The 23536-nt window shown below is 45.0% G+C and overlaps 1 protein-coding gene across 1 annotated transcript in view; it reads right to left on the reverse strand.

Annotated features, from left to right (window-relative positions):
* Positions 1 to 23536, reverse strand: part of THSD4 (thrombospondin type 1 domain containing 4) — a 606437-nt gene that overhangs the window by 521443 nt on the left and 61458 nt on the right. The window contains exon 4 of the mRNA XM_070431140.1: positions 5825 to 6180. Coding sequence (XP_070287241.1) covers positions 5825 to 6180 — 356 coding nt within the window. The remainder of the gene's footprint in view (positions 1 to 5824; positions 6181 to 23536) is intronic.

The following is a 23536-nucleotide window of genomic DNA, read 5'->3' on the forward strand; positions in this document are numbered from 1 at the left end:
CCCTCTCAACACGAAACCAGCTCTCCTTCTGCAGGCGGTTCTGGGAAGCCCACCCTCGGCACCCTTTCTGACACACTCCACCTAATGAAAACAGTGGCCATGATTTCCACAGATGGGACTGTCAGCTCCCAGGCTCCAACAACTGTCTCCCGTAGACACACACAGCCGTTCTAGACTTGGCAATGCTCAGTGGGGGAGGGGAAGAATGTGTCGGATCTTGAAAAGCTCTGAATTAAAGTATCAAGCTTCCCATTCCTCAGATGCCACTAGTTCACATGTGTAACGTTAACAAAAACTGGCCACTGTAGGCGTGCGTAAGGAAGGAAGCCCAGTGGTAAGGAATGCCTACCTGTTAGCGGGCTCCCTGGCACCCAGGGAGTGAGAAAGTTCCCTGCAGTGGTCCTCGATAGGAGTGGCCAGCGCCCTCATATCCTGACTTTGTGGAGGCTGAGTTAGACTGGCCAGTGGACATTCACAACATGTTTCTCTAAGGTTATGCACTTAGACTGGGCAGCAGAGGCTCTCTCTGGGTGGTGTTTCCCCCAGACATTTTAGGAATGGAAAGAAATCCATCTGGTTTTGGTGTTATACAAGGGAACATTCTGCAGTAGCTCCCTCCACTCTGCAGGTATCCATCCTGGAAACTGAGGGGAAAGGCTCTCCTACTTTGGAGTGTTGTCAATGCCACAGGAGTGTGTTGCTGCATGGTTGTACAGGCTACCAGACTCACCTGACACACTCCTCCTCACCCGCCCCTCCCCCTACAGCCATCACAGGGACACAGCCTTGGGCAGGGAGAGAGGGAGGAGTTGGTGAAGTGCCCTATGGAATCTGTTGGCCACAACCTGCAAGCTGAACACCCCCAGTCTAGAGCCTCCCCAGGCAGCCACTGCCCTAAATCCCAGGGGAAGGCCACCCTTTGTGGAGGGCTTCCTGAGCAGTCACACCAAGAAAGGGCAAAGGACAGGGTGCCCAGGCCCTGGGATGCTGTGCTGCCCAGAGTCCTGCCCTCCTGGACTGGACCTCAGTTCCTGGCTCCCCATCTTCCTATGTGGCCCCATTTCTCCACCCGATCGTTCCTGCAGAACCACAATTCTAACTGGAACTCTAACACAATGCCCAGCCTTTAACCCATAATGGGAGTTAGAGCTATAATTTATTGGGCACCTACTATGAACTGGGCAATATAAATATTTCATTTAATTATACAACAATCCCATGTGATAGGTATTATTATTATTACTCTCATTTGAAAGATAAAGTCCCTGAGGCTCAGAGAGAAGTTTAGTAACTTTCCTAAGCTCAGGATCTTTGGGAGAGCTCCAATAAGTACTGATATGATTTATATGGCTTTTAAGAATGTGATTTGCAGTGTATGCGTGTGTTTTAATGAAACAAAGGTCTGATATGGAAGCAAGTGGACCCAAAAAGTTTCCAGATATATTCCAGCTAAATAAATTCTACTGATTCTTCAAGGTTGGGTTCAAATCCTACCTGCTTTGTGCAGTGTTCCAGGACAGCTCCCTCCCACAGGGAATTCCCATCTTCCTTAACTCTGGTCACACCTTTACTGTCTCCCACCATATGCAGTGTTTCCTGGGTTTCCACTCATCCACCACCACAGTATCAGGCCCCCAAGAATAGGGACTGTGTTTCCAATTTTTTGAATCCCCCTGGTGCCTAGGACTAGAGGCAAAGATTTCGCTGATGAAGAGCACTGAGCATAGTAAAAAGAGATGAAGTTATTTTTAAGCCTTCAGGGCCAAATCCACCCACTTTTCAGGGTGTGGCTCAAACTGTCCAACCTTCCAGCAGCTTTTCTGATCACACCTGCTGGAAGTAGGCTGCCTCACTTCCAAAATAACCATTTCCGTGAAAAGGGCTTTAGTGCCTGATTCCGACAGACCTCTGTGGAATTCTGGTTCTGCTGCTTCTGAAGGGGGTGATTAGAGCAGTTCATTTCATTCCTCTGAGCCCGTTTCCCTTCTGTGAAATGTGAATCTGCCTCCCAGGGCTGAGGGACCTGTGGTACATGTGCATCTCTGTATCTGCCTCTCGGGGTTGAGGGACCTGTGTTATAATGCATTTGATGTAGTGCCTGTACAGAAGACATTCTCCAAATGGTAGCCACTATCATTCCCATTACTATTTCATCATACTAGCCCATAAGGAAAGCATTTACATCCATGCTCTTCTAACCTTCTGGAGCACTGGTTCTGAAACTCTGGAGTCTGTCAGAATCATGTAAACGAAGTTACCTAGATCACACCATGGACTACAAAACAATCCCCATTAGGCAGGGAGATGGTGGGGACTAGACTGCTCTACTTTTAACAATAGTCCCTACCCCACTGCAAGTGATGCTTATATGTGCTCACTAAACCTGGAATATTCTACTAGACAGTATTTGATTCCCAAATTCTTTTCCATGGAACCTTGAAAAGTTCCCAAGATACTTCCAGACCTACGATTCCCAACCTTGGCTGGATTCTTTCCAGGTCTACGTAAGTACAACCCTTAGAGACTCAGATGTTGGTTTGGGATGTGACCAGGGTGTCAAGATTTCTAAAAAGTAGGCAAAGGACTCTAATGGTCAGCCAAGGTTAAAAACCACTGCCCACTTTGTATCTAGTCCCCAGGTTTTGATTGTTGTTGTTGCTGTTTAATCCTCACCCGAGGATATTTTTTCCATTGATTTTTTAGAGAAAATGGAAGGGAGCAGGAGAGAGACAGAGTGAAACATCAATGTGAGAGAGACACATTGATTGGTTGCCTCCCGCATGTCCCCGACCAGAGCCAGGAGCCTGCAACCAAGGTACGTGCCCTTGACCGGAATCGAACCCAGGACCCTTCAGTCCACAGGCCAATGCTCTATCCACTGAACCAAACTGGCTAGAGCTAGTCCCCAGGTTTTTATAGTGATGTCTCTAAAACTTCAAACAGAGCAGCTCAGCTTTTGTCTGTTACAAATTGAACCTCCGTCTAAGACTGATTTTGCACAAAGAATTCTTATGCCTTAAAAAAAAAAAAAAAAAAAAAAAAAAAGTTTGCCAGCAGCTGCTCTAGTCTGTCAGTAAGAGCCTGATGCCTCCAGCCCTGTTTTTATTATACCTTTGTGTCCCAGAGCCTTACAACATAGTAGATGCTTAATAAATATTTGTTAGAAGGTTGAATAGTTTTGTTTTATTTGTTATGTGGCTCCAATTAAGTTTTCAGTTGCCTAGCATAACAACCTAACAGTTTCTTAAACATCTAAGCCCTAACAGCCTCCACCTCAAACCTCAAACCTGAAACAGAGAATGAGGCAGACAGCCATCCAGGGAACACACTGACGTTTCTTCTGGGGTCATATATACTATGCAAGTTCCTAATCACTGATAAACATAAGCAAATGCGATTTTCATCAGCCGGGAAGAGCGTGACATTTTTCAGCAGCACAGGCCTCCCAGGCTAATATTTGGATTATTTCATCTGAAACTGTCAAATTACAAGAGCATGATAAAAACTTGTAGGAACTTCATAGTAAACAGTAACTGGCCCCTTGTCAATAAGTTAGAAGAGAAAACTTTCCTGCTGCCAAATGCATGGGCCGGAAAGCCTGCAGCCCAGGCCGGCAGCCAACTAGAGCCTGTTCCCTGGGCAGCTTTTCTAGGTTCTCAACCACAATGGCTGGAAGAGAAGTTCCTGAGTACTCTAGGGATCTGGGAGTCAGCAGCACCTTCAAATCTCAGCTTTTCTGTGGCTTCATTTAGGACTCTGACTAGTCATTTAATATCTTAGAACCTCGGATTCCTTATGTGTAACATCTACTTCATCAGGTCCTGATAGCCATGGCTCCCCGGGTTTGAATCCTAACTCCTGCATACTAGCTGTGAGACCTTGGACAAATTACCCCACTTCCCTGGGCCTCCATTTCCTCACCTCTAAAATAAGGATATTAGCGGCAATTTCATAGGGTTGTCAGTATAAAGCAATAGGAACAGTGCCTGACATAGGACAGGCATTCAACAAACCTCAGCTATTATAAATCTGCAATCCTGAAAGCAAGAGTTTTGAAAACTGAGTTTTTCTCTTTCTTTTTATGTTTTTATCAGTTTGGTGTCAAAACTCATTGGGGCAGCCAACCTGACCTTAACAGGCATGGTCTCTTTTACCCTACATGATGTGAAATCCATATGCTTCACTGCAGAAGTAAAAATGTGTTTAATTATGGGATGCTGCCCCACACCAGAGAAGGAATGTCATTAAAGTGTGAAATATGCCGTGAATTACCTTTCTAAAATCTGAACAGTTCTGAATTCTAAAGTGCACTGACCATAAGTATTTCATATAAGGGACTGGGGAGCTATGTTACTATGAGGTGTGTCTGGAATGAAAGGAGCTAACACATGATAAGCCCTCAGCCTTCAGTAGTGGCAGACCCTCCGAGTGTCGAGTGATGTTGGAGGGTCTTCAGGTTTCTACACAGGAAGAGAGAGAAGGAAGCATTCTCTCCCAGCTGGTCCCTCTCTTTACTCTCCCACTGATAGGCCAGGCTAAGCCTTGAAACTCTCGGCTCTCTTCTTCTCTCTTCTATCAGCCCAGACATGGTTTATTCCTCAGAATTCAGCTAAAGCATCTTCTCTGTGAAATGGTCCCCTCCTGACCAGGTCAAAAGCATGTGGCAGGCAGGCTGGGTGGGTTGTATCTCCTCTCCACATCCAGTCAGTGGCAGGGACAGCCTACAGCACTGGGCTGAGGAAGGACTCTCACGAACCATCTAGCCACAGTGGGAACAGGTGGCCATCCGTGCTGAAGTCTGAACTGCAACTGATAAGAGAGGCTAGACTACCCACCTAACAGGTTCAGGCCCTGCCTGGGATGGGCATTAACTTGGCTTGACTTCTAAATTATAGCTTTCTTAAGCACAGAGATTATATCTAACACTTTTTGTTTTTCCTGTAAATGTTTGTTTGTTGTTGTTAATGCTTTTGTATGAATATCCTCTCAGATTCTATTATGAGCCTAGGGCACCCAACAAATACTGTTGAATGAATGCCGTAATCTGCAAATATTGTTTGATCAATTCACTGACAAGCTCTTCTCAGCCCCTATATTCCTACCTTTGCCATGGGCACTGCCTAGTTTGGCATATTTATGCTGCCCTAGCCAGGGAGGCTTCTTAGGGCTATACAACTATTTTAATGCCATGATACTGTGTCTAGAGTTTATATTTTATTAAGTCTCTAGACAACATCTAGGTCCTCAATTAGACACAGCCTCAAAGCTGTGTGTTCACTCAAAATACACTGGAGAAACTTTCTAGAAAAGTTCATAGAATCCTGAAACCTACAACCTGAGAGCAGGTAACACTCCAGACATTCAACGTGTCTAAGGATTTGAAACTCATATGAACTTAAAAGGCACCTTGGGTTAAAAGCACCTTGTCCTCAGCTCAAACCCACACAGCCTGCGGCCGGGGTCTCCCTTTCCTCCTGCACCAGGCCAGCTGTACTGGAGGGAGGTCTCCCAGGACCCACTCCCTCTTTACCCTCCACAGGGCCTCCCTAAGGTTGATGCCTAAGGGCTTCTAAGAATTAGCTTCACTTTGAAGACTATTCAGAACCACAGAGTGGGGTGGGAGTGGCCTCAAAGCTTTAAAAAGCTGCAAAATAAATCAAAGGATGAAAGGAGATTGTGGAGCCAAGAATTCCTCCCCACCCGGCAGAAGCAATGCATTAACCAAGCAATCTGTGGTGCAGAGCCGCGTGCAGCACGTCGGGCGGGCGGGGAAGAGACAGAGCCAGGGCAGTGCAGGGCGGGCAGGAGCCTGGAGGGCGTGTACCTTCTCTCCACGGTGGGTTCCCGGACCCGCGTCTGCGGGTGCCGGCTGCCCCGGAGCACCGGGCCCTGGCGGCTGGCGTTGAAGCCGGCGGGGGCGCGAGGCTCTTCTCGGCTCCGGTGTAGCGGCACTGAAGTGCGCACAGCCGACACCACGTGGCCCGCGAAGGCGTGCGCGGGGGCTCGGGGCCTGGGGCCGCGCGCGCGGTGGGGTCCGGGCAGGCAGGGCCGCGTCTGCTCCATCACGCCGCCGCTGCAGCTGCGTGAGCACGCGGACCAGGGGCCCCAGGCGCCCCACACGCCGGGGACGCCGCCGCCGTCCTCGGGGGCGCCCTCCGCCGCTGCCATCCGCTGAGGGACCTGCGGAGACAGAGGCTGGTTAGGGACCGGACACACCGCTCCTGCTCGGCCCTCAGAGGGTGTGGGTAACCTGAAAGGTGTGCCTATTATGCACCAGTAAGCACAGAGCCTGTGTTAAAATCTAAAGAACAAAATTATATAATCCCGCCTGGATTATATTTGTCTTTATTTATACCAGCGCACTCATAAAATATAATTTTAAATATTTCTATGAAGGTAGCAACACACCAAGGCACAAGTGCTCGGGCTCACGGAAGTTCTAACGCAGTCCTTACTTTGGGTGCCCCGGCCTTGGAGCGCTCAGTTTGGCGCCCTCTCCTCTCACTGAGGCGCTCCCCTAAACCTGGGTCAGGCCATAAGGAGATTTAGGTCAGGTCAACCATGTGCACAGCAGAGGGCTTGGCACTAAATGCATATTTGTATGCTCCATTACGACAGTCTTTCCTGCTTCCATGGTGAATCCGGGGAGGTGGGAAATGTCAGAAACTTTTAAAGTTCTATCCAAGGGGTGATTCTACCTTCCCATTCACTTGCCATTTCAGAGGCCTACCAGACCCAGCACGCCTGGTGCTAAAGGAGGTGCAGTCTTCCTGCGCTGTGCAGGCTGCTCTGAGCCTCAGCGGGGCACCAGCACTGAGCGAGGCCCTGAGGACAGAGAGAAAAGCACCCAGGTCCACACAAATGGCCTGGGCCCAGCAGCAGGAAAGCTCTAAGCAGCTAATATGAGATTGGGGGAGGCTGGTTGGGTGACAGGGGCTGCGGGTGGGAGCAATGAGAAAGCCGCAGAGGTGGGCCTGCATGCCCACTCAGTGCCAGTGACACATGTAATCGCCACCCCACAGCAGCTCTGGTCACCACCACTCCCACCTTTCAGAAGTGAGGCGTCCGGCTGAGGTTCAGAGATGTGCGACCTGCCCCAGACATGTCAATTTAGCAGAGTTGGGATCTAAGGCTACTTAGCTCCCTGTACCTGGAGCTCCAGCAGCCCTGCTGTCTCCCCAGCAGACAGCGCTCTTGTGCTTCCGGATCCTTCTCTTGAAATGTCCTTCCTTTCAATGAGCACCACTGTGACTTTCCTTAGAAGGTGGGATTTTCAATGGCCCTCAGGCTCACATGTAAAGTGCAAAAGTATCTCCAGATTACCTGAGCCTTTTTTTGTTTTTTAAGATGGTTTTTGGCAGCTTTGTTTGGCCCAAGAGCTCCAAGACCTGTCACACTTGCACTCTTCCTCTGTCCCTCGGAGCCCTGAGCAGTGAGAAGGTCCAGGGATTGCCTTCCCCTTTGTGTGGAATTCCTTCCCACAGCGGGGAATGAGAGATGGAGCTAAGATTACTTCCGAGGATGACTGTGAGGAAGCATGAGGAGACCTAAGTGCTCAGTAAATGCCACCACTGGTGTAGCGGAACCATATTGCTAAAAGCAAGGACTCGCTCTTGGGTAGAGGTCTTGCCCCCAGGCACTCACTCAGTCAGCCTGAAGCCATGGGGCGGGTTTAAATGGGGCTACTTTCTGTCAACTACATTCCAGTACACAGAGTGGTTCCAAGATGACCTTTAAAAGCTTAAATTGGATTCCTGAAGGTTGAGGGAACAACAAGGCAGGATGAGTGAGAGAGGGAACCCAGGGAGCAAACAAGAGTCTAACCAGAGAGTGAAGCCTAGAGCTGGATATCAAACAGCCAAGCTACAGGAGCCCTGTTCAGAGAACTGAGGTGGAGCCATTAAAGATGGGGTCAGAGCAAGGGCATGACAGAGGGTCCCGTGACAGGGAGGCTGCAGCTCCTTGCCACCCAGATGTGAGCAATGTGAGCAATGTGAGCACCAGATGGGGATGAGCACAGGAATGACGTGCTCAACTCATCACTGCTAAACTGGGGACCCGGAGAGAAGACCTTTTGCCTGCTTATGAACACAAAACAAACAAGCTTTTGTTCTTTCTTCTCTTCCCTTACATGTCCTGATTTATAAATATCAAAATGATCGTAGATTCGCTGAGGTGGTTGTAAAAATGCCTAATCGGGCCACAGTCTTGACATATAAAGGAACCCCTAAAGCGTGGGTAGTGGGTTGAATGGTGACCCTCCCCAAAAGTATGTCCATGCCCTGACCCAGAACTTGTGAATGTGTCATTAATGGAAAAGGGTCATTGTAGATGTAATTAAGTTACAGACCTTGAGATGAAATCTTCCTGGATTTTCCCGGTGGGACCCACATCCAATGACAAATGTCCTTATAAGACAAAGACAGAGGAAGAGGCCATGTAACCACCAAGGCAGAGACTTAATTGATGTAGCCACAAGCAGAAAGGCCGGAGCCAGCAGGAGCTGAATGAAGCAAGGAGAGAGCCACCCCTAGTAGAGCGTGCAAGTGGCCTCTGTACACCTGGATTCTGACCTTCTGACCTCCAGAAATACATTTCTGCCATTTTAAGCCATCAGGTTTGTAGTAATTTGCTAGGACAACCCTAGGAAACCAATACAGTGTGTTAGTACGTCTGAGACAAGAGAGGAAAGTGGACAGACATTTGCAGAGCACCTTTTCTGTGTCCAGCACTGCACAAACAGCTCACATGCATAAGGCTGGGTTCTATGGCACGGGCCCCTCAGCCACCCTGAGGTTGGAGTTATTTTGTCTCTCTTACAGAGAAAAGCTGAGGCCTCCAGAGTTGTGTGGCTTGCCCGTGGTTCAGGCTAATTAGGGGCACAGACAGGACTAAATTGAGGTATCCTGACTCCACTCCAGTGCTCTTGTTTTTCCCCCATTGCATGTCCCCTCCCTGCCGATGTTGGCAAAAACAGAAGGGCAAAATGAGTAGAAATAAATCCACTTGTATAGTTCCAGTAGAAGGATTAATAAATGAAGGCAGAAGTATGTTTCTGAGACATTTGGGGATTTCACTTATCACCAAGTCCTGATTTCTCACTAACATATATCTAAGGCACTATCTATAATTTTAGGTTAAATGTGCAGCTATACTAAAAATCTACTTCCTAGAACTAATCCCATCCTTAATTTACTTTCCTGTAGCACAGTTGGGCTGGGTCCCTGGGAAAAGAAAATACAAACCCACATTCCATTCTATTCTATTCATAAGAATTCTCTAATATATACATAGTTGAATTATGGTGAGTGACTTGAAATTCCATCTCAGTCCCCATGGTGTGAATCTAACCACATTATCCAGAATTGTGTTTTTATAGTATGTAGCCAGAAACATAGAGAAAGGGTGCAGAAAAAGCAGAACGGGTTAAATGCAGAGAAAGAGAAAGAACCCCCATCCTCCTTCCACTCCTTCCCACCTTCCAAATAATAGTCAAGGAGTTTTCTGTGAGGCAAAATGAGTAAACTTCCAAGTGTTTTGTGACGTAATATTCCTAAAATTAGGACTAACAGGACCTCTGTTAGTCAATGACAAACAACAAAACCAAAGAATAAGTCATGGTAAAGGACAAAAACAAACAATCCAAAGTCAAAGCCTGTAACCTGCCAGCATGGTGCCCCTTCCCCAACACACTACTTGTAAAGACTGGAGCAGAAAACCTGAGGTGCTTCTAAAAAACACCCAAAATACTGATGTTCCTCATTTACGAAGAAGTCTAACCAATTAGTAAGAAAAACACGAGCAACCCAATGCAACTAGGGATGATGGACATGAATGGGTAGTTTACAGTTGTTATGGATTGAGTGTTTGTGACCCCTCAAAATTCATATATTGAAGTCCTAACCCCCATTGTGATGGTATTTGGAGATGGGACCTTAGAGAGGTCAGATTTAGATAATGTCGTGTGAGTGGAACCCTCATGATGGGATTAGTGTCCTTATTAGAAAAAAAAGAAAGGCCAGAGCTCTCTGCCTCTCTGCCATTGAGGACATAGCAGGAGGCCAGTTTTTTGCAAACCAGGAACAGAGCCCTCACCAGGGAAACACATCTGCCAGCACCCTGATCTGAGACTTCCTAACCTCCAGAGCTGTGAGAAACAAATTCCTATTGTTTAGCCACCCAGTCTGTGGTATTTTATTATAGTAATCCAAGCTGACTAATGTAATGGGGAAATATATATAATACATGGAAACTGTTCAACATGTATCATCAAGTAAATGCAAAATAAAACAACAGAATTCCAGTTTATAGCCATTAGATTGGTAAAGATTATAAAGTTTACAAGATTGCTATGGCAAGAATGTTCACTGCTAATGGGAATCTAAATTGGAGCAACTTGGTTGGAGGGAACTTCGAAATAGCTAACCAAATTTTATTTTATTTTATTTAAATTATTTATTGTTGAAAATATTACATATGTCTCCTTTTTCCCCCATTGACCCCTCCCAGGCCACTCCTCCCCCACTCCCACACATGTCCCAGCCCCCTACTATCTGTGTCCTTTGGCTATGGTTGATCTCTTACCTCCCCCCTCTCACTCTCCCCTTCCTTCCCACCTTTAGGCCAGCAGCTCTACTTCTAGTAGTTCACTCTACAGATACTCAAAACTAGTGCATTAAGCTGTGTAAGTTGTGTATATAGACTTCTGCTGCATCCTTTTTTTAAGAATAAAACAAAAATATCTGAAAACAAACTAGGAGCTTGGTTCAGTGAAATCTAATCTGTCCAAACAATGGAATACAATTTATCTGTTAGACACTGGATGGCTTCAGCCTTCTATGACATATCCATTAAAGTGGACAGCTCTCCATAATATATTAAATAGTGACAAAAGGCATATAGAGAATAAACCTATCTGCATATATCTCTCTTTAAGCATTAGGCTGAAACATAAACAAACAATTGCTGATATCTGACTATTCTTAATCTACAAAAATGCAATTTCATGATTCATTGCTTCAAATGATTCACGATTCAACCCAATATGAGCAATTCTCTGAACCAGCAATGAAAAGAGCCCAATTAGAAAATCTTTTACCACTAAACTGGGCAGCATGAATGAAAAACCAGAATGTAGTGTGGCCTCCTCACCCACCCACCACCACCTTTGTATAACTGGCTGGTTGCCCCTAAAAGTCACCTCAACAGCTTGGAGCAGCTCGCAGGCCAGGCCGATCAGCACATACTTAACAAATGATACTAGTAACAACCATCATTTAGTACAGAATAGGGGCCAAGCTAAAGGCTAATTACTTTATATGTATTACCTAATTTAATCCTCAAAATAGCCACGTGAAAAAGCTGTCATCCTCTTCCCTTTACAGATGAAAAACTGAGACTTAAAGAGGATGAGTCACAGAGTTAGTAAAATTCATAACAGTTCATGAGCACACAGGACTTCTCCTTTGGAACTTTTCGATAATATTTGGATTGACCTTTGGGGTGATTAAGATTCTATACTGTTCAGCCCTAGCCAGTTTGGCTCAGTGGATAGAGTGTTGACCTACAGACCGAAGGGTCCTGGGCTCAATTCTGGTCAAGGGCACTTACCTCAGTTGCAGGCTCCTCCTCGGCCCAGGCCCTGGTCAGGGCGCATACAGGAGGCAACCAATCGATGTGTTTCTCTCCCATCGATATTTCTCTTTGTCTTTCCTCTTCCACTCTCTAAAAAGCAACTGAAAAAATACTCTTGGGTGAGGATTAAAAAAAAATGATTCTATACTGTTCATATGTGAACAGATGGTCACTACAACTTGAATGGTTATTTTTAAATGGTTTCACACATAGACTGCTGGGCACTAAAAAAAAATTAGGGTAAAATTATTTAAATGATAAAAATAAATAAATAAACAAACAAAAGAGATCTTGTATTATGGAAAGTGATACGCTGTAAAGAAAGGAGTGGATGATGAAGATGACACTGGATGGCTTCAGCCTTCTATGACAAAGGTAAGAACTGCCTCTGAGATGAGTGGGGGCAAACGGGAGAATTACAGAAATAAAAGGTGTAGAAGTAGCAATAATACCCTTTATCTGCCTGAGCTGCTATAATACAAGCCCAATATCTAATACAAGATTCACTTCAAGGATTTTTATTTCCATTTTGCAGATGTAGTAATTGAGGTATAGCGTGCCCTAGTGGATGAAGCATGGGCTTTGAAAATACATAGAAGAGATAAAATAATCCAAATATGATGGTGTTGTCAGGTAGATTAAATGAATGAAGTAAAGCATCACACCCACTACCAGTCATCAGCAGGAGCACTGCAGACCTCCACTTCATCCCTTCAATGGGAGAACTTACATCACGAGTCAAAAGTTTTAAATATGTAATCAGCAGTGTAATATGTAATATGTAATATGTAAATATGTAATCAGAGAACCAAAATGGTTCTTTCCATTCCACCAGAGATTTTAAAAAATAGGGGCAGGGTGGGTATAGGGGTAAGGTAACAGAATCAAAACAGAAGCTTTTTGATGGGAGTAAAGTACACATACCATATTATGCTCCTTTCCCCAGAGATTATGCTAGGTCCTGCCTAGAGTGAAGCTAAGGTGGGGTTAAGGGACACACATATGTTTTGGATAAAATCTTCCAAACCTTCTGTTATTCCCTTCCTCATATAAAAACTACTGCTTGATATTATGCTGCCTCTCTAAATAGTACTACGGGGCATAAGCCAAGGAGCAGGAGAAAAGGAAGGCATGCAGAGATGTAGGAGAATCAGGTAGACTCACATCCCTCTTTAACTCAACTTGGGCCATGCAAAAGAAGAGGCTGTGCCAGAACTAGCGAGGGAAGTGAAAGCCTCCATAGGTCTGGAGTTGGCTGCCGTAACTAACAACAGTTTGGGATTGGTTGTATGGAAGTGAATGTTAGGCAGGGATGTTTGTGTAGATGTATATGGATGGGAAGGTGTGTGTGTAGGGCAGCCTGGCAATCATTCTCCTTTCCCTGGGTCCTTTAGGAATCACCCCTCCACACTGGATGAAGTGTGGTGGGAAGGTATTCAGGGGCCCTGTCAGCTGAAGCCAAGGTAGGCAATGTGGGTCAATTGAACACTCCCTCCCTGGGATTTGAATCTCCAGTAAAGTGACCAAGAGTCCACAGATGGTGTTGAGTCCTTTACCCTAGCAGTAACTCCTCTGACCCAACTGTTTATGCTTTGAGACCACCTCTCTTACTCTCTGGTATTGCCTCAATGCCCACCTGCCTCCTAGGCTTGTTCCACTAAATTCCCCATTAGTTCTCTTAGTTTTTGTTGCTTATAATAAAGAACCCTAAATCATATCTAAATGATTGCAAATATCATCTCTCTATATAAAAGCCCAAGCAACCATTACAACTGGTCAACCGAACGACCGGTCGACTGGTCGCTATGATACGCACTGACCACCAGGGGGAAGACGCTCAACGCAGGAGCTGCCCCCTGGTGGTCAGTGCGCTCCCACAGCCAACCGGAGCCCTAATGGGAACTGGGCAAGATGGCCCTGATCGCCCCAATGGTCGGCTAGGCCGAGGGACCCCACCCGTGCACAAATTCGTGCACTGGGCCTCTAGTAATATATAAAACATAGTAACCGAGACAATGTGAAAGGAGCTGGGTCTACCTTTGGCACAGGACTTGGAGGAGAGAAAACAGTGACTGGGATGATCAAAGAAAGTCTAGACCTGCCAGAGCCTCTGTATTAAGGGAATCCAGAACTGGAGGATCCATATGGAGACAGTAGTTGACCACAGTCAGCATAACCAGAAAAGAGTTCCACAGGGACAGACAGAAAGTGACCTCAGAGAAGAGCAGGAGAAGCAACAATCAGGGCCATGTCCGCCATCCCACAACGCCTCGCATGCTCCACGGACGCTGCCGGCGCCCTGTGACGCCTCACACGGCCCACAGATGCTGCCAGCCAGCACCCTGCCCTGCCCGCCACGAGAGCAGCTGCTCATTTGGTTGTGATGCCATTACAGCGTCACGACCATAGGCCTTTTATGCTATAGATAATATTTTTAAGGGGGACATATTTGATTGTAATAGAAGAATGGGCAAATAAATTAGGGCTTAATAACTCAATGAAATACCATAATCATGAATAATACAGAACAATATGGAAATAGTCTTATAATACAATATTAAGTGAAAAATGCCAAATACAAACTTGTAACTATATCATGATTATGATAATGTAAAGATTCTGTAGGAACATGGATAAAGCCTGGAAGGGAACATGGAAAAATGAAAACACACAATCTGTTACTGAAGCTAGACATGGGGTAAGTTTCCTTGTAATTTAAAAAGTTCAGTCATGGTTATAATATTGCTCACTCAATAAATAAAAATAAATAGACTAAATAGAGGAAGATTCAGAACAGATTGTGGAGTATGCGAGGCAGGGAGTAAACCAAGAGTTGGTAGTCCTTGTCACAGAAAGCCCAGGCATTTCTCATCGCCACCAGTAAAGCCATAACTAGGAACAGTTCTAAATGTTTTCAATGTATTTGGTTTCGGTCTTAATGTAACATCATGTAAGATTTCACTGGTTTCTAATTTTCTTTCTACAAAATTAAACCCACCATCTGTTTTTCATAGAAAACGAGTAATATGCAAAGTCTGAAATTCTAAAGTCTCATTCTAGGAGAGACTGGAAAAAGTAGGTTTGGTTTTAGCCACATAACCAAGTCACCACCTTAAAGCAAACATTACAAAAATACACCTTGGAGTTTGAGGCCAGAGAGCAAAGTTTTGGACAGCTGAGGGCAAATACAAGCAGGAGCCTGCAGCTGGCAGCTCAGCCAGGACATTTGCTACCTGGGACCCTGCACAGGAACAGGGGGAGGTGGCACAGATTGATAAAGAAGCTCCAACCTCAAACCAGTTTTAAATTAAGGACCACCATGATGGTTTTCTCCAAGACACGAATTCAAGCTAACATCTCAATAATCTCTCTTGATTCTGACATAACACTCTGCAAAGGTTCCAAATCTTACCTCTCAGCAATGCCAGCAGCTAAAAACAATGTTAAGAACCTCACAAGGGAGATGAGCACAACACTCTCAGCCTGGACCACTGACTCTGAATCCCACACACAGTAATTTATATATGAATGAGTTCTACAAGTGCATTCCAGGAACAGCTGAAAGGCTTCATTTGCACAAAACCATAACAAAGGGGGAGTGAGTGGAGGCCCAGGGAGAGATAGATAAATGTGAAAATCAAGTCATAGCTACAGCAGGAGCCAGACAGAGGGAAAAAAAACATTGACTTGCAACCATCTGAAAGCTCAGCAGGTGGGGATTTGGTTGCCCTGCAAATTCCAGCTCTTTGTGTAGGGCCCTGAGGCTTTCACTATCTTTGTCTTTCCAGCTGGTGAATCCTTACAGTAAATGATCTCATACGTCAAACTGTACCATATTTATCCATATATATGGTATTGAGTATAAACTCTGACCCAAACACTGGAGAACAACACAGACATACCCTTGTCCTTCTATTCCTAGTCTTGTGTTGTTTCTCCATGTTTGACCCACAAGGTACCTGTAAAACAATCAACCTACATCCACCTCAGACGTGCAGATTCCTGGCTCCTGGATCATACCTAGTGAATAAGATCCTCTGGGGTAGGGCCCAGTAGTAAGCATTTTAAATGAGCTTCCCCAGTGATTTGAATTCATCCTCTGGTTTGAGAATCTCTGGCTCCTGGAAACTTCTAGGTGAGGCTCAAAGAGGAAAGCACTCGGCTGACCTAAACCTCCAGGCTTTGGAGCTCCACCAATCACTGCTATTTCCTTAACCCCAAAGTGCTTAGCCACATTATTTCATTACCCTCAAATCCCCTGCTTTTTGACCTATCCCTTTTATTTCTTCCATTCAAATTTGAGGTCAAACTGGAATTTATCATATGAGACAGGAAAACATTGGTGGAATGATACCTGCCTAACCTGAGATCCATGCTAAGCAGACTCCATTTGTAATGTACTTTCATAGCAGGAACAGGAACTGTGGATATGAAAGAAGAGGGAGGGGAAGACTCATGGGAAACCCTGGACTGGGCCCTGTGTTCCAGTCTCAAGCCTACTGCTGCTCACTCCATATATTTCGGGCAAGTCAGTCTGTGGCTCTGGACTTCAGTTTCCGTATCAGTAACATGAGCCGGTTGGGCTTGATGAGGGTTGGGGTCCCTTCCAGTGCTAACAGGCTCTGATTTTTCCTGGAAGAGAGTTTACATTCCTTGCCCCGTATTGATTCTCTTCTAGAGCCACAACAGAAAGAGGCAATCCCACAGGTTGTGCGCAGGGCTGCCCACTGCCAGCGGAGCAGGCTTTAAGCGCAGAATATCTTCCCTGGATGCAGTGCAAAGGAGGCCAGGGTGCCTGGCCACAATATTCAAAGGCAGGGCCCAGCCAAAATGATGGAATGAGGTAAATATTTGGATGTGATCTGCATAATCGGAAACACTCCCACTTCTGAAATTGACCTGACTCTTTCATCACCAGCCACATGGAAACCGTCCTCGGTTATAACTAGAAAATAACTCAGAGCATGTGCGTGGGTACCGAGTCCGCCCTGAGCTGCCGCACAGTTACTCAGGAAACAGAAGCAGATGTCTCTGTGTGCAGTGCCCAGGCATGTTCTTTTGTTCGAGGACTAGTCCATTTGGCCTTGTGCTCTCAACAGCATTTGCCTATCTGCAACCCAAGGGCAGTCAAAATAATGACTAATTCACACAATAAAGAGTGCCGGCTTCTGGACCCTGAGGTTAACTTGTGGAACAGCAACCTTCCAACAGAGAATCCTGCCTGGTAATTGGGCCATCTGCATCTAGCAGTCCTTGGGAAGCAGCTGGATCCAGCAGGCTCCTGAAAAATAGGTGATTCAAAAGCCTGTCCCTGGAAGGTGGCAGCATACAGCATGGAGCAGAACACACAGTAGGTGTTCTATAAATACTTTGCTAAATAAATAAGGCTGCACATGGTTTGAGATAGGACTCTACCTGGATTCCCTCAGTATTTTCCTTGCTCACTCAGACCTCGCTAGGCTATTTTCTTGAAATCTAGCTCTACTGTGTTACTCTCTTGCTTACCAATGTCTCTTGAGTTCTCACTGTCCAACAGATAAGATCCAAACTAGTCTTTGCCATGGCATTCTAAGCCTTTCATAATCTGGCCTCACTCTTCCTTTCAGCTTCAATTCTACCATTGCTGTCCCTGCCGTCCCTGAGGCTCACACCATGCATGATATAGGACTTGCCCTTTCTCCTCTCCTGCCTTCACCATGCTGCTCTCTTAGCTCCAATGCTCCCTCCCTTCTCCCCTACTCTGCCTACGAACTTCTACTCACCTCTGAAGACCTTTCCCATCCAAGTCAGATGGTCTCTCCCCCAAGCTCCAGAGCCACTACACACATCCCTCTCCAAAGCACCTACCACCGGCACTATAATTAACTGTGCATACAACCAGCTCTCCAACAACACTGTGAGTTCCCCAAGGCAGGGATTATGTCTTATTTATCTTTGTGTTCGATCTAATCTCACTAACAGCACCTAATATAGAGTCTGTCACCTGACAGGCCTTCAGGAAATATTTGATGGATGATTGAATGAGCACATGGACGAATGAATGACAAATGCACCAACTGCTTGGTTTCTGCCCATTCATTGGTAAAATGTCAAACAACTCTTCTCTCTCTAGAAGCACATGTCGTGGCTATTCAGCCACTGGGATGGTGATCTCTGAGGCCTCTCCTGTGTTCCTTGCCATATGTGCCTAAAGGACGAGAGACTGACAATCCAAATGACAGCTCTCATGTCTCTTCAAAGTAATCCCCAGGGTGTTTCATCCCCTGACTATCTCTTGCTTGTTGAAACTTTCTCTCTCCTTCACTCTAGGACGCTATATTGTCCTGGTTTCCTCCTAAACTTCTAGCTGTCTTCTCCTCTTCTACCTGCTGGCTGCTCCTTTATCTGCTCCCCAGATGTTAGGATTGTATTCTGGTACTCCTAATCTTATCCAAACTGTTTTAATAAGGTAACACTGCGGCAATGATCTTCCTGTCGGTCTCTCCCTTATTCACAGGTAGCCCCAGCTCTCTCCCGAGCACCAGATTTACATTCCCAATAGCCACCTAGACATACAACAACTACCACCAGGATGATGCATGGGCTTTCCATACCCATTATGTCACCTAACCAGGACCTGAATACCTGCTCCATCTTCTGAAGTCTCCATTTTCCGATTCATCCAGAGTGGCCCCACCCCTGAATCCGCTCCTCCAACTGCATGCAAATTACACCAGTTCTACCTTAGAAAGATCTCTGCACACTTTCCCTTTTCCTCCATCCTCCTCGCCTGCGGTTGGATCAAGGCCTCATTCCCATTTGCTCTTACCTGGTCTCTATCCATCTCCCCACTTCCAGAATTACATTCTTAAAAATCACATCATCCAAGCCCCATGTTTATTAACCTCGTTGAGCACCCTTTGCCTCTAAGACTAAACTCAGTCCACAAGCCTGGTTCACTAGGCCCCTCACTCTGTGACTTCTAGCTACCCCTACAGCCTCACCTGTTGGCACTTCCCTGTTTTTAACCTCTCACTCAACCATGCCAAGCCTTTACACCACTCTGTGCCTCAGACAACCCATGTCACTGGCCTTGAAGGACCTCCCTCACCCCCAGCTTACTTCTTGCTCATCCTTTAACATCTACTGAATGTTACACCCTCTGTGAAGACAACCCCAACTCCCCAGGAAAGGATAGTTGCTCTGTCCTTTAGGCATCCACAGCATTTTGAGCACACTTCACATTTCATTTTAACTTCTGTTTTTATGTGTCCCATACCTTAAGTTGTGAAAAAACCAGGTATACATTTCTCATGCTAATTAAAAAATGGCATAAATATAAAACTAAAAAGAATGAAATTCAAATTAACAATATTAATTTCATGTGATGCATAGTTGATGGAACTAAGTAGACATTGTTGGGTGTGCCTATAGGAGGTATGTAAGACTGAAGTTTCACTAATTGACTACATTCTTTGAATTTGAACACAATGAACCATCATTTTAGTTGTTATTTTTTCCTTTTGAAAAATGAACTTGTTTTAAACCACCAATCCATTACATTGGAGGGCCAATCTATAAGGCTGAAAAGTTTTAAATGATGCTTAATGAAAAAAGCAACACACTAGTATTTATCACTGTACTTGTTGCTAATGAACTAGTGTGAGTTGGGTCTCAAAAGACAGAACCTAGCAGCACAGCTGAAGATGGACATGATGTGATCTCCACAGGTGAGGGTCTTGGGAGATTAGTACCCTGCATGGTATCTCAATATCTCCACTCTTTTATGGATTCAAACATTTAAAAATCTTCTCTCTCTAGCATGGAGGTATTCAGTTAATAAGCTATCTCAGATTATCTAGAATAGACTTATGTTAATATTTTTAGGTTATCAAATTGAAAATTCTAAACTAAAAATAATTTAAGTTGCAGACCACCAAGCATATACCCAAGATTCCAGGGACCTATAGGTCCTCAGTTTACAAAACACTGTCTTAATTTTTTTTAATTGTAGATGTGGCTCTGAGCCAGGATTTTCCCCCAGGTCATGCTGATTCCAAACCTCTGACTCTCCTCTCTAACCCCAGCGTGCTTAATGCTCAAGAATGCTGGTACCAAAGGGCTTCACAGGCCATAACATCCTATACAATTGTCAGTTTAGGGTTTGGTTACTAGTATGTAAAAGACAATACTTTTAAAAAGGAACTGACATTTTTTAGGAAATGTACAATACAATGCTTTTTTAAGGAGATAATAATTATACCAGTTCTTCCCATATATGTAAAAGGTTACAACTCAAACTTGATATTATTTGATTGAGGAGGTGAAGATATTATAGTGGTGGGCAAAAATAGTATTACACCATGAGTATGCAAAACACAGAGCTTATTCTTGTGTTATTATTTATTAATTATTGTATCACCTATTATTATGATTAACCTACTTTTGCCCATCCCTGTATTTACATGCTCTGCAAAAGCAGGTCATGGCAATAGGTAAGTAGAAAACCTAGGCCTCTACAACAAAGAAAAAGGTGCTGGTGATCAGGGGCCCAGGTACAAACATGATGAGAAAGATCCTCTGCTTACTCAAAAGCACCTGAGTAGCCGTCCCCAGAAGAGGGGCAATAGTCTGGGCTGCAAACAAAATTTTAACTATCATTTCCAAAGTCTACTTAAAGTCCCTGGTTACTGTTTTGAGACCCTTCCAATCATGTCTGATGACTTATAAAATCGATTTTCCTGTGTTTAAATTGCATTTCTTTTATTCTTGAAGAGAGACAAATAATGTGTACTAAGCCCCTCTACCATGTGCCAGGCACTTGACTAAATTACTTGACTTAATCTTCAAAATTGGCTCCCCCTTATCAATCCAACCTTAATTTAAATGTCACCTCAAAGAGACTTCTCTGACCACACACCTACACACACACACACACACACACACGGGCACTCGCACACCCACATGCACACATATACTGTCACTGTCACTTTGCCCTGTCTGTTCTATTTTCTTCATAGCGGTTATTACAGTCTGAAATGCTTGTATTTGTTTACTTGTTTATAGTCAGTTCTTCCCATTTAAAATAGAAATTCCTCATTATGGAAGAGAATTCTATGCTTCTTATTCACTTCTAGTCCTGTTACCGGGAACCCCCCAGCTGGGCTCAGGCTGCCTGTCGCTGTGTCCAATAACAAAGGCAGGGTTGAATCATATAAGGTATGTATTGAGAAGGCTAGCCAACCAAGAAGACAGGGCGCTTACAAGCATTCAAATCCTGTCTTATAGCAAGGTGCAGGGACAGGATTATAAAGGGGAAGCGACTAGGGTGAGGCAGCCCTGGAGGTCCGCAGATGTCAGCTATTGTCCTTTACTAGTAGTCATCAGGTGATGAGATGATGTTGATGAGATGATGTTTTGACTCCTGGTGGTTCGGTTTGACCCTGCTTATCAGTTCTGCTTGCTGGGTTCACAGCTGAGTCACCTCCTCAATCGCTTTGCACAGGCCTTGAAAAGGAAACTTAAGAAAAACTTAATCCCCTATTCACATAAATATATGTGTTCTAAGATTTAAAATAATATGATTATTTTCAGATTAATTCAGGTGCTATATCAGATTATAAGTCTCCCCCCCCCCCCATCAATCCTAGCTCCTATAACAGAACCTGGCACATAGTAGGTGCTTTATGGTTGTTGAATGAACAAACCCTACCAGGTAGGAAATATCCTGCTGTTATAACTGAGAAGGTGATATAAACTGCCTAAGGTTAGGCTGTTAGGATGTGATATAGTCAAAATTCAAACTCATATCTACCTGCTTTAGGAGCCAAGATGCCCGCCACCCAGGCTTCTCTCAATGAGGTTATTAGAAGTGCACTGAGGGACCCCAGACATTCCAGAAGAAAATGTGGCATCTTCCCAACTATCAACTTCCTAAAGGATTTAAAAATAGGTGTGTGCATGGGAGTTTTGTCCTAATGTTAAATAAGTTAAAATATTGTACAAAAATGAAAATAGTCATGTTTTGGGACAGAATGTCACATTTCCATGAATGTTTTAAAAAATAATAGATGTCAAATAAGAAAAAAAATAAACCTCAAGGAAACTGAGCCTTCAGTAGGCCACTTTGGGCTACCCCAAAGGCTGGATTGTACATAAGTGTGTGCATGTGTGTGCGTGTGTATACATGTTCACACTCTTTTGCTGACACAACATTTGGGGGGAGACAATGGGAAGCCCTGAACTGTACTGGCTGCCACCCAGAAGTGCTAACGTTGAAATGATTTAACAGAGAATAAGGTATCTGAGGGATGACCACTCTGAACAATGATCTTCAAGGTCAAAAAGGGTGTTTCTACAGAGAGAGATGTCAATAGGCCTCAGCTAAAGGGGTTTGGGTGAGAAGGCAAAAGCACAGACATCATTAAAAACCAACTCTGTTTCCAGGGTGGTTGCAAAGTCTCCTTCCCAGAGCAGTTAAAAATAGAACAGACTCTTTGTTCTGGGATGGCATAGGCGTGGTCTTGCTTGAAAGAGAAGATCTCTGGAAGTTATTTCCATCTCAAGATCTCTAAGGTCTAGACCACCAGTGGCAAACAATTTGGGAGCTTCCTCCCCCCAGCTCCCCACTATTTCTGGAATGATCAAAAGGGTCCCTCTTAACAGTCTGTCTTAATCTGAAATTTCTGCCCCAGATATTCACAGCACTCCGGCAGTGCCCATCCATGGCGGTGAGCTCCTCCTGCCTGTCAGGTGAACAGGAACACCTACCTGCCCATGTGGACCCGGGTCACTGTATGGCAGAGAAGGGGCCTCTCGCTGCAGCACTCCTGGGCTTCCCCAAACATTTAACGTCTCCCTGGCTCTGAACCAAGAATCCCTCTCAGAGCCAACAGCTTACAGCCCATTAAAAACCCTGTGTGATTGCAAACACTCTTTCCATTAGACAAGGAAGAAACAAGAACCACGTCTTGGGACCAAGCTAGCAGTTGCTGAAACTAGACTAGGGGCTAAAGTCCCTGAAGAGGAAATATCACTGTATTAAAAACCACAACTATTTCCAATGCTCACAGTCAATTACATGGGAGACCAGAGGTGCCGCTGGAAGCACAGCAGCGAAGGAAAGCCTACTCGGCCACATTCTGGCCAGGCTGCTTTGGGGAAACTAGAGGCACCTTCAGATTTTTGAGCTGCTTGGGGCTTGAGGCCTGGTGTGTTTATAGTAAGAAGACTACATTAGGGCATGCATAAGTCATTTAATCCACACCCCAAGCCTGTGAGATCAGCAGCATCCTCATTTTATCCAGAGGAGAGCCACTAATCTGTTAAAATTGAGATGCTAACTGGACCACATTCTTTGGAGAGCAGAGGCACCACTTTGACAGCCTCCATCCTTCTCGCCCTTGCTTCTTCTCCATTGAGCCCTCCATCACTTTCTTTACAACTACTTGGGAGTGCTGGCCACTGCTCTGGGCTTAAAGAAGACAGAGGCTCCACTTAGACCTCAAGTCCAAGCTGTGTAATCCACTTGAGCTTCATAGGAGCTCTGTATAGAGTCATTAGGCACTGAACCATATAAAGTGTTTTCTGGCACTTTATTCACAACATAAATCTTTATACTGTGAATTGGGTATAACGAAAATGATTAAAGATGAGCACAAGCACCATCACCTGGATATCGGCCATCTGAGATGCCCATGGGAAGGCAGTCTCGGGCTCGGGAGACATCAGGGCGCGCACAACACAGCATGCACACCCACATGGCTTGTCGTCCTGCTGCTGGTGGCTGAGAATGGAGATGCACTGCGGTCTGATTCTGTGCTCCCTGCCCCCAGCATCTCCTTTCAATTTTCTACTCTATTGATTATAACAACAGATTATGATGATCATGGCCTATAACTTCTACCAAAACATACTTTGTAGC

This window comes from Myotis yumanensis, unplaced genomic scaffold (genome assembly GCF_028538775.1).
Source record: "Myotis yumanensis isolate MYYU_CA2020_CCGP unplaced genomic scaffold, mMyoYum1.0.hap1 SCAF_1, whole genome shotgun sequence".
Lineage (NCBI taxonomy): Eukaryota > Metazoa > Chordata > Mammalia > Chiroptera > Vespertilionidae > Myotis > Myotis yumanensis.